Here is a 12,480-nt window from a genome sequence, read left to right on the forward strand (position 1 = left end):
AGAAATATATTTTTTAATGGATTCAGCTGACAGAGATTCCTGTTTGTTTTTGGTTCTTTGTTGTGCCAAAGCAGTTTGTAAAGGTTTCAATATTTTTTTAAATCCCGAATTATCCATTAAAGTGAATGGTCGTCCATTTACAGTTACTAATTCCACACATGCATCAATTAGATGTTTCCCTGTTACACAATTTCTCCAATGGTATTCATATCACTTAAAGATGGTTGAGTTGATGATCGTTTTGTGTTTGTCTCTACTTCAAATTGATTTTCGGCAAAATTATATGATCGAACAAGGTGTTTCTTTAAATTTGTGGCGTGATGACCCTAGATAATAGATACAGTTCAATTCACAAACAAGGACGATCACGTGATATTTAGAATTCCTATAAATTAAGAAAGTTTTAATAAATTTATTATTAAAAAGACAGAAAACAAATATTAAAAAAAGACATTCTGTAGACACTGAATTATAAGACCAAACAAATAATATGAGGTTCAACGTTTTAGTCTGATATTTCAGTAACATCAGACGTCCGTTTTTTTGTGCGTTAATATAGAAGTATCACGTGATTTTACGAGACGAACGCAGGCTTGTAAAATTTACAGTATTTCTTTCAAACGTTACAAGCAGAACCGAAAAAACACCGAAAAACCCGAAATAAAATATTTCGGTTCCGGTTCAGCACCTAACAGTGTGTTAATATCAAATATGGGTTCCGTTCCGGTTCCGGTCCAAAAAAAACGGTTCCGTTTCGGTTTTGGGTCCATATCCGGTTCGGGTCTCTGCATGAAACTTGGTATACTGAATTTTCGCCTTAAGTCATCTATGGAGTATTAGCTTCAATTTGAGCTCGAGACTCGAAACAAACGAAAATCGATACAAGTGGGAAAATGTTATCACAGCAAAACCAAAAAGGAATTTTTTTTGAGGTAACTACGTATTTAAAAAGGTTAGCAAAAAGTTTATAAAGAGTTTCGGAAATGCGGTCAACTTTTATGATTTAGGTGTTAAGAAATAAAAAACAACGCGTTTTTTTGTTCAACTTAAAGCATGCCGAAATTGCACTAATTTTGCAATGGTTTTTGGTCATTTTCCACCTGGTAGTAAACTATGTAGTACTGAGTTTTTGACAAAACCAGAAGTTACAGAAAAATATTCGATCGGAACAGATGGCGATAATTGAAACCAAATCGCTCTAAGTAATCAGAAATTATCCACTTCCAGTGTTAAGGCTAATTTGGGTGTGTTTATTTGTTGATCAGTTTATAATAAATATTACACTAAATAAAGATAAATACAATTTGAAAAAATTGCATCATCGTTTCAATTACAAATATTTAAGGAATTTTGAACTTTTTGATAAATTTATTATAAAATTACTTATGTAACAGACCAAACCGGAGCGGTTTGTTCAGTTCTCTAAAGGTTCTCATGTTTCCTTATTAAGTATATTAATACTGGAAAAAATTTGCTCTATTGCTCTTAAAAAAATATTGTCAATTTTTCTAGCAGACTTTAAAAAAGTGTTTTTATGGTTTTGTCTAAATAGCAAATGCAAACTTTGCTACCTTCTTAAGTAAATCCCTGAATAAAGACACCATCCTGTATTTATTATCAAGTTAATGGCTTTGCTGATGGATTTTGGCAACTTCTGGGCATTCCCACTTCAAAATTAAATTTTATCGATAATTAGATAAGCTTGGTTCCACCTGCACATAGACGTAAGTGTCTGGAGTCGAGGGCAAACGTGTGATGGTGCATCAAGAATAATTTCACGTATCAAAACGACGAGGCTGAAACAATCGGTAAAACAAAGGACGAACGGTTGGAGCACGTTTTTCGGCAATGGGGAAAAAGGAGCAAGTCGTGAGGGGGATGGTCGGAACAACCCTCCATTCCATCAAATGGATCCGTAACGAAGTTAGCTGTCCCTAGCACTGGGATAATCCAACAGCGACGGGGGACCGGCCTACTATATTGACGATGAAACGAACGTCTTATCAGAGTTTCCTAATGTCGAAGAATCACTTTTTCTATTGGATAAGTTGGTTTTCTGCCGGATGGATTTCTCCCGCTTGCTGCAACCAAATGAGCTTTGTTTTCAATTTCAAGTTTCCTTCGGCCAGAGTATTTGTATTCAACCAAAGTATTCGATAGAATGTTTGTACTTTAAAGGACCCCTAAACTTTGTAGCTTGTCGCTTTAAACTTGTCCTAACTAAAACCTTCACATTCAACTATGAACCATTCAATCATTATATGTTATTTATATATTATATATTCTATCATACAATCATTTTCTGATTGTGTCACGATTAACTAACTATATTATTTTATTCTCTTCAGGTGTGGTTCCAAAACCGCAGAGCAAAATACCGAAAACAGGAAAAGCAGCTCCAAAAAGCTCTGGCTCCAAGTGTGCTGCCTGGATGTAACGGTGCGATGATGCGCAACATTTATCCAGGAGCAGCCAGAGGCTACCAGCCCTATCCACATCCAACGGCCATCAACCGATACCCTCAGGTGAGCTGATTCTACGTTACTCACAGGCAGTGTTTCCCAAATGTTTCGAATCTGCGGACCCCCAAAATTAGACGCCAGTATCATGGGAACCCCAGAAACAGTTTCGTTACAAAAATAAAAATAAAGCAACTATTCGGTTGTAATGCGGTAAAGTTATTAATGTAATTAATAATTGTTAAAAGACTTATGAGTAATAAAAAATCAAAATAAAATTAATTGATGACATGATAATTATAACACTTTTTCAACAATTTTAATGAGAAGAGTGGAACACTGGTTTTTCCATCATAATTTTTTGTAAATCACGTCTATTATTTGAAATTTTTAGTCTTATATCTGAAGCAGCATCCAGCCGGTTTCTTTGTTTTGGTTTCAAAAGAACGTATACAGAGAAAGTCTGTTCACATAAATAAGTCGTGCAAAACGGAATCAAATATTTAATAGTCTTTTCTGAGAACTCGTTGAAATCAAAATTAATTTTAATCCAAAACTGAACTAAATCGTTGTCGTTAAAAATCTATTTTTTAGAACTGCTACGAGACAACTCGACAAGCTGATCTTGTTTTTCTGTAAGAGTTGCATTTTTTTCAATTCTTGAGGTAGCAAACGGATTTCTTATCCAGCAGTTTTCACTATTTGGAGCCGGAAAATATTCATGAAAACTTTTAGCTATAAGTATTCTGCAAATGCGCACAAATTATAAGTTAAATTTGGCTCTTGTGGCTAAATTTCTTCCTCGCATTTCAAAAACGAATCTAGAGAAGAAAATGTCCTTAAAGATGATTGTTCCACGCGGTTATCCCAAATATGTAATTTTTGTATGGTGGCTTCTATTTTTTCTTCAGCCTCAAAAATATGTATGCTTTTGCCCTGTAATTGTAGATTGAGTTAATTTAAAAATGCAAAAATATCCGATAAGTATGCTGTCAAGCACATCCAAGGAACATCGTTAAGTCGTTCAGCTAATTCAAATTTATTGTCATTTAAAAAAAGCCGTATCAAAAAGTTCAAAAACTCGAGCCAAAATTTTTCCCCGGCACAGTCATCGTACTTTTGTATGTTAAAGGAGTTGAACGTGTTCATTGCCTGCTTCTTCACATATTGCTTGAAAAACCCGAGAGTTTATTGGTCTGGCCTTAATAAAATTAAGAATTTTAACAATTTCGTCCAGGGTTGATTATAATAATGGAGACATTTTTTGTAAGCTATTGCTTCCCTATGGATACAGCAATGAGTCCATGTTATATTAAGTGCTACACTTTTTACGCGTGCCACAAGACCGGTTAATTTTCCTAACATAGCATGTGCCCCGTCTGTACTTAATCCAACACATTTGTACCACCTTATATTAGATTCAGTAAAAAAATCATTCAAAGCATTAAACATACAGTCAGCCGTAGTACGCATTAGTTCCCGTAAACACTAAAAGTCTTCATGCATTTCATAGTCGTAACGAACAAATGCCAACAAAATTGCTTTGTTTTAAATATCTGTACTTTCGTCAAGTTGTTTAGCGAACATTTTACAAATCTGGAGTCTTGAAATTAAAGTCTGCTCAATATGAAGAGATAAGTCGGTTAATCTTCTTTTTATAGTGTTGTTTGAGAGAGGTATTACGTGCAACTGTTTTGCAGCTGAATCACCAATCATAGTCTTACACATGGTCTGAGCAGCTGGAAGAAGTAAATCTTATGCTGTAGTGCGGCGCTATCCAGATTTAGCAACTAATTCCGCAATTTGAAAAGAATCAAGTGTGGCCTTTTCATTGTCAGAACCAACACTTAAGTTTTTCCACTTTGTAAGTTCTTTCATTTTCAATAGAACAAAATCGACAGATTTATCCAGTGAATCAGGGTGCTTTCCTTTTAAGTGAGGTTGAAGTTTTTCCGGTTTCATACTTTCATTTGAAAGTACATCAAAACATAAAACATTGTGGTCTTAACTCGTCGTTGGCGGTATTTTCAATAAATCCAAATTCCAAATATTCTTCATTATATTTTCGTAGCTTCCCACGAAATTTACCAATATTTTTTGGTCTCGAATTATCTGCTTTAAATTGAGTTTGTGACTCCTGAGAAGTACTTGCTTGTTGTTCCGTCTCATCAGCTTCTGCCAAAGGTTCCTTATGCGGTCTTTTAAAAGAGCCGCTTTTTAACCAACGATCCATATTAAAACACTAGCGGCTAGTCACTATTGCGTATCTGTTTGAAACCAATTTTTAACTTGTCGCAACTCGCATACGTTATGACCCGTTACGTTCCAATACTATTGTAACGCCATAGTATACTTGTCTATGTTATAGGGATAGTCGGTATTTAACGTAACCGCTAAAATAACAGTGTTCCAAACGTGTAACCTGAAACCGTAATTACTAGCTAGCCGATTTAACCGGTTTTTTTTGTAACTCGAGCTTTCTATGCAGTTGGAGCAGTTTCAGTAACCATTTATCAACGGAAAATATGTTGTGTGTAGTTGCGCGTTGCCTTGATGATTGTGTATCACTTTCCGTTTATAAGAATTACTGTTCTGTTCTCCAGGAACCAGCGAAAATTTGTTTAATTGCTGAGACGATATAATTCAGCAATTTTAGTCTATAAGTATTTAGTTTTCTGACATTCTGCACTAAATCTTCAAAAAAAGGGATTTCTCTCAAGAAACTTAGCTCGGGAGTTATATGCCCATTACCAGCAAACTATGAGCAAACTAAGAGTCTAAGACATAAATTCCATCACAGTTGAAATGTAAAATAACAAACGTTTTAAGCAGAATGTGCACCTGCATTTAAGCAACTGGCCATTTTTAAATATAAATTCAGTCAGAGATGAATGAAAGTTATTTGAATAGTAATAAACGTTGTAAGGTCGACATATTTTTTAAATTATTTTTTGGTGGTACCAAAATTAACTCGAGTAATACTTCGTCCAGGTTTGCCAAACACACATTTCTGTTTGTTGTTATGGTGGATTATTTAATGTTATTGTGAAACGAATTGCGAGAGATTATTTTCTGAAGCGGGTGCTATCATAAACGCGCGAAGAACTAGAATCAGTAAAAACCATCTGCAAAACATTATTCTTAAATGTTAATTCATTTTTAAATGAAAATTAGATTTTTAAACATTTTCGCATGTAAACCGTATATTTTATTTAATCCCTCTAGTTTTATTATTATCAGTGTTTTTGTTCCTTAAGTACCTTTACCTTATCAGTTACCTCGGACCTATGTTTTGTTTTTGATTTTAAAATATTTTATTTTAAGTTTACCAATGTTACGAATTATGCTTTTAATAAAGGAAATAATTATATATCATCACTATTTCTACTATCATCATCATTTAGCATTTTTAAAGAAAAATTTAAAAAGGAACATGTTCCTTTTGGAACCGCATTTTGGAACCTATTACCAAGGTAAAACTGGAACGTTGTAACCCGTAACAGAAAAATAACCGTTAATCACACCTCTAATGTGTTAGCACTGGTGTGTTGCCAGATCAAACCTTAATTCTTAAAATTTCAGAAAACCTTATTTGGAATGTATTTTTGGCTATTTACCTGGTCGCCTATTTTTGTTTATTTTTTGCAATGGGTTGCGGACCCCCAAGAATCATACCGCAAACAACCGTGGGTCCGCGGACTACTATTTGGGAAACACTCCTCTACTGAATTTAATTGCCAAAATAATCGTCCGTTCGAAGACGATTTGCATTCCTTTGCCGTCGGATGACGGTCGGCGTCGTGGGGCGTCGCGGGCGGCCGACGCCTTTGCCGCATTCCGACGGCCAGCGTCGCAGGAAACGCGGTCGCTCTAAACTAATTGCCTGCCGACCTGCTTGACCTCAGTCAATTTGCTTAATTAATTTACCTGAAGATCTGGCTAATTGCAATTTGCATGCATTTGCCAGAAAGTTGATGGCACAAATCTCGACCCAAACTGATCATGCTTTCCTCTTATTAATCCCGTCGGATGATGGTCATTCAGATGCTTGTGAGTGTAAACTTGAAACTGCTGTTGGTGGTTGGAAATCCATACAATCGATAATATGTAGTAACGACTTTCAGAAATACATTATGCGTTTTTCTAGGATGTATAGATTTTTTAAAATGATTTTCCAGTTGGTTCTGGTAAATAATTGTGAAAATTTTACACTGAATCAATAATATATCTTGATTTTTGCTCAGAAAGAAGCAACATCCAGAAAGCAAATTACTCTGATTTTGGGTCTTAAAAATGCGAAACATTTTAAAGGTTTCTTCAGTTGCTCGTCAACAAGATTTCAAATGTAACTTTTCTACTTAGTTTACTATTCGAAAATTAACCTTCTATTTTATATACAGGGTGGCCATTTTCTGAATCTTTGTATGGGTAACTTGTACATTTTTAAAGATAGAGAATCCGTTAAATGGGCAAAATTGAGCAGAATTCGAATGTCTATTCATTACCGTCTTCAAAATTTAGGTACCCTATCCTGAAAAGATAAGAATTCAACACTTTTTTAATTATCACTTATTACGTGAACTGCTTAACTTAGAAAAAAGTTTAAACTGCTCTTAATACAACTTTTTGCGTTGAATCCAATAAACTAGCACTCGTTATCATAGTCAACTTGATTAGCGAGATAAAAAATAAACTTATGTTTTTTAAATGGTAATCATAGTTGGCAGTGGGCCTTTTAAAATCCTTATCTTTTTCTGAATTTAACGATGTAACTGTTTGTATGTTTTTCTCCTTTTGTTGCCGTAAAACTTCAAAAGAAGATAAAAAAATGTGTAGTAGGCTATGAAAACAAGATCTATATTATCACACAAACCACAAAACAATAATGAATCGTTTGAATGAAATGTTCAAATTGACTTCCGTTTACGTCCAGGCATTTTTTGGCATCTTCACATTCAACTCGTGAGTTGTGTGAAGGTACACTATCATGTTGAAAATATGCCAATTTTCGATACGATGCTAACGGAAAACTATTCAACATGTCTTCAAGTTCATTTGGTAAAAAGTGTAAATATCTTTCCATATTTAAATTGCGATTATAAAAGAATGGACCAATAATTTTATCACTAAACATGCGTCACCAGACATTCACAAAAAAACACGTTGATCTTGCCTATTTTCAATTAGATGATGATTTTCATTAGCCCAGTAAACATGATTGTGTCTGTTAATTATTTCATTTTTGCTTTGTGCTTTGTGTGATAATATAGTTCATGTTTCCATAGCCTACTACACATTTTTTATCTTCTTTTGAAGTTTTACGGCAACAAAAGGAGAAAAACATACAAGCAGTTATATCGTTAAATTCAGAAAAAGATAAGGATTTTAAAAGGCCCACAGCCAACTATGATTACCATTTAAAAAAACATAAGTTTGTTTTTAATCTCGTAAATCAAGTTGACTATGATAACGAGTGCTAGTTCATTGAATTCAACGCAAAAAGTTCTACCAAAGACAATTTTCACTTTTTTTCTAATTTAAGCAGTTTACGAATTATATGATAATTCAAAAAGTGTTAATTTCTTGCCTTTTCAGGATATTTTAGGAACCAAGTCGGGTACCTAAATTTTGAAAACGGTAATAAATAGGCGATCGAATTCTGCACAATTTTGCCCATTTAACGGATTCTCTATCTTTAAATATGTAGAAGTTACCCATACAAAGATCAAATTCTACTCAAACAAAGTGAACGACAACAAATTACATGTGATTGTTTTCTAAAAATCCCATATTATAGGAGTTTTAAGCTCTAAAGAATATTGTATAGATGCAGTTACATAATTTACTCGTTTTAATAATCGAGTGTTGTGTATTGTTTTTTATATTTACATTTTATTTTAGCAGCATTTTTCTAAATATAAAAGTCAATAAAAGGCTTTCACTGGTTCAGTTTGCAACTTTCTGAAAAATCATCCTCAACTGCGATTTGCTTGAAAGTTACTCGGTTTAAACAAAGAATCATCCGCTATTAAATGCCTCAAAAATAAGTGTCTCGCAACTCTGAGTTAGAAGTGGGGAATTTTTGGAAGTGTGTTGAATTGCAAACTTTGGCCAGTCTCGGTTGAAAGTTTTACATTTAAAAAAATCAAACTACATTTGGATAGTACTTTAGCTTAGCAGTCTTATAGAGTGAAATGTGTTTGATAATTGCGTCTAAGGACAAATTTGCCTAACGCAAATTGGACAATGTTGTTTAATACGGCTTTTGTCAGGCAAAGTGAAACTTTGTCTTTGCTGGCAAAAACCTGAGGCTGGAATAGATGGAAATTTGCCTCATTTCTAGCCACTGACCCTGTTGAGAACTGTACAAAATTTCAAGTGGCTAGTTGGTCCTGCTTGTACGTGACGAATTTTTGAAAATGACCCAGCAAAAAAGTGTTTGTCAGGCTCAACTGAATGTCTGTTGCTCGAACATCGCCTGCCGCTCGTTGTAAAGTGAAATTTGCCTTATTTCTAGCCATGAACCCTGTTGAGAACAGTAGACAATTTTAAGTGACTAGTGTATTTTACAAAGCTTTTTCCAGTTGAGTCTGGTAGAAGAAATTTTCAATTTTAATTTGAATCAATGATAAAACTCGATTTTCCTGAGAAAGAAGCAAGCAAGCAAATCACTTTTTTTCCTATTATTTCGAAGCAATTGATTTTTTCAGTTCTAGTACATTTTACATGATTTTCCTCAGAAAGAAGCAATAGCAAGTAAGCAAATGACTCTGACTGTCGGTCGTCTCTTCAACCTCAAAATACACAATATTTCATGAAAATGAGATTCGAAAAATGAGGAATGTTTTACAGCAGTGTTAAAGTTTGCAATAAAAGTTTAAAAAATTGACAAAAACACTTTTTTTAATGTTTCCTCAGTAAGTGGTTATAAGCATTTAAACGTAGCTTTTCTACTCACTTTACTATTCTGACCTCACTATTCAGAGATAAATCTTCTATTCTCTAGGTACAAACGTAGATCTTATTTAAAAGGTAGCTTGTAATAAATTCCGTTCTGATAACAGGTGAACGACATCAAACAATTCAGTACAGGGAGCAAATGAATCTGGTTTCTACATCCAAAAATTTGAACTTTGTGACTTTCTGCAAATTCAGTGTAAACTACGATTTGCTTGAAGTCGATTGCTTTGAACAGCGAACAATCTGCTTTTAAATGGCGGAAAAACAAGTATATGGCGATTCCCGGTTGTAAGTTAGAAATTTTCGAAAGTGTGTTGAAAGCCGGTTTGGCAAGTCTCACCTGAAAGTTTGAGATTGTTTAAAAATAAGTCTACACTCCGATAGTACTTAAGATTATCAGTCTGATAGAGCGAAGTGTTTTAGATAAACGTGTCTAACGACAAATTTGCTGTCTGCCTCAGGTTGGACTTCAAAAATTTTTCAAAATGGCTCAGCAATAAAGTTTTTGTCAGGCTCAACTAAAAGTTTGCCTTTTGCGCAAAAATCAGCCTGCAGGTTGTTTTTGATTAAAATTTGCCACAAGTCTGGCCCCTAAGCTTGTTCAAAACTGTGCAAAATTTCAAGGATCTACTTGTTCGAGTTTAAACGCGAAAAGTTTTTGAAAATGACTCAACGTGAAAGTTCTGGTCAGGCTCGACCATAGTTTGGTTAATTTCCGCAAAATCGTTCTGCAGTTCGTTTAGATCGAAATTTGGAACACTTACAGATCCGCATCGTGGTTACAACTGGACGAAATTTCAAGTGTTCAGTCGCTTCAGTTTGGAGGTGAGACATTTTTGAAAATTGCTAAATTGGCCTAAAAAGACCGACAGTTTGCTAATTCGTGCAACATCACTCTGCAGTTAGTTTAGATCCAAATTTGGGACACTTGCATAGCCGCATTGTTGTCAAAACTGGGCGAAATTTTAAGTGTTTAATCGCTCCAGTTTGGAGGTGAAAAACTTGAAATTGAAACTTGAAAACAACTTGAACTTGAAAAAAACATGAAAATGCTGCAATGCTCAGCATGGAAGCTCTGGTCAGGCTCAACTGTGAGTTTGTGAACTTCTTCATGGTCAGCCTGCAGTTCTTTTTTATACTAATTTAAATTTTGAATCACTTTTATCTTTTGAGGCTTTAAAATAGCAATGAAAGTATGTGTATAAGTCGGTATTGATAAAAACATTTTTTTCAAGCTCCCGAACTACCATGGTTTTGTTGGCATTTCAAGTTGATATACTTATTTCTGGATTGATAATTTTTTTACTATGGACCAAATATCGATTTGGGACACACGGCTTTACTACACCTATAACCTTCCTAAAAATCCTTGCAATAAATGCATTTATGCAATTTTGTGTTTTTTTCCAGATGACTACCAGTTCCTATCCAGGAATGGCTCAATCGTTCTCAATGAGCCACACGACAAATATGTCCTCAGTGGCCGGAATGAGGCAGGATGCAATGAGTAAGTATTTAACGCCTCACTCAAAATCTCACCTTCCAAAGTGAGGATATTTTTTATGTGAAGGCTTAATTGAAATAGTCTAAGTGGTGATGACAAGAAGGCGAGAATCTCGATGTGCCGGAAATGAGACGTCTTGAGAGGCGGGCTCTAATTTCGCTATTTCTTGGACGAAACTAGCCAATTTCCTGCGAATAATTTAGCGAAATTCCACGGCATCAACCGGAAATTTATTATACAAATGCAAAGTGAAACGGACAAAATCAAGATTTTGCCCTAATTTTTTTGCGCACAGTGTTTGTTCTTTATTCAAGATTAAGTCATTTTTCGAAATAAAAAGTTTTCTGGCTAAGAAAACAAAAGTCTATTTTTTCAAAACATCCGAGTTAAAATATAGATTTTCTATTCTATGCTTTAGATTCTTTTACCTAATTTTCAACGTTAATTTAGCAGGTTTTCCAGATATCTTATACGCACTATAAGCACTTCAGCACGTTTGCATTCCAAGTTCTTCGGAAAAAGTTAACTTTATTTCAACAATCTGAGTAAGAGAATTGATTTTTGAGTCTTGCGAGAAACGCACGAAACTTCTCAAAAAATGTCTGAAGAAGTTTGAAATGTTAATTGCAATAGAAAAAGCGCTACCGAAGACAATAACAACGACGGTTTCAAACTCGTCTGGTCTTGAAGCACTTAATTCCATGCCAAATAAATCTCTATTGTTGAAGAATAAGATTAATCTGCAGAATTAATTTTAGAGGAATTTGAATCTTCATTTAAATTTAGTGATAATTTTAATCCAGTTTCTAACAATTTCTTTTTTCTTCCTGATGTCCTAGGTATGTCTGCAGAGGACGAGTGGTATAACAAAAGCCTGTCGGCCCTGAGGATGAACTCCAGCCACCATCCCAATTTAGCTGCACCCATGTTGCAGTATCAAACATAATAGACATTTTCTCCATTGTAGACTAGACTGTACATTTACTGCATATTTACGTGGAGGAATTTTGGAGCAAAAAATAAAATGTGTGTTACTCTTACTGGACGGATTGGCGGCATCAAGTTGAATTTGTATCATACCTACTTGACACAAGTGTCGACAAGTAGACCGTTTGCACACCATTCTAGTCATACGTTATAGGCACAACTTATACCAAAGAATTTCTCTATGGAATTAGTAATCTGTGGACAGACAAGCAATCAGTTAGGGATTCATTATTATTTCCAAGAGTGGCCAAAAGGTTTTCCCATCCTGTGGTTGTGTTAGATAATTTTAATAATTCACTATTTGTATAGACAGCAATTTTCCATCGAGCTCTCGATGCGAAAGACAACGATTTTTATTTAACTCATCTCAGTTGTTAATCATCGGAAAAAATATTGCGAGAATTGTGCGTTATCAAGATGTTTATGTGCCATATCTATTAGTGTAAAATTTGCATTCGTGTGATCGTACTTTTAGATTTATAAATATAACTTATGTTATGTAAAGATGTAAATAAATTGATCTAGTAAATAAAAGAATTCCAGTATATCCCGAAAGGTTTTCGTTGCTAG

The 12,480-nt window shown here is 34.5% G+C and overlaps 1 protein-coding gene across 1 annotated transcript in view; it reads left to right on the top strand.

Annotated features, from left to right (window-relative positions):
• The window catches only part of LOC125505792 (homeobox protein unc-42-like), a 39,842-nt gene extending 27,385 nt beyond the window's left edge, over positions 1-12,457 (top strand). The window contains exons 6-7 of the mRNA XM_048670319.1: positions 10,830-10,926; positions 11,763-12,457. Coding sequence (XP_048526276.1) covers positions 10,830-10,926; positions 11,763-11,869 — 204 coding nt within the window. The 3' untranslated portion in view covers positions 11,870-12,457. The remainder of the gene's footprint in view (positions 1-10,829; positions 10,927-11,762) is intronic.
• Positions 12,458-12,480: the final 23 nt, after the last annotated feature.

Source organism: Dendroctonus ponderosae, unplaced genomic scaffold (assembly GCF_020466585.1).
Source record: "Dendroctonus ponderosae isolate FM_Combo_2020 unplaced genomic scaffold, Dpon_F_20191213v2 Dpon_F_20191213_1, whole genome shotgun sequence".
Taxonomy (NCBI): Eukaryota; Metazoa; Arthropoda; class Insecta; order Coleoptera; family Curculionidae; genus Dendroctonus; species Dendroctonus ponderosae.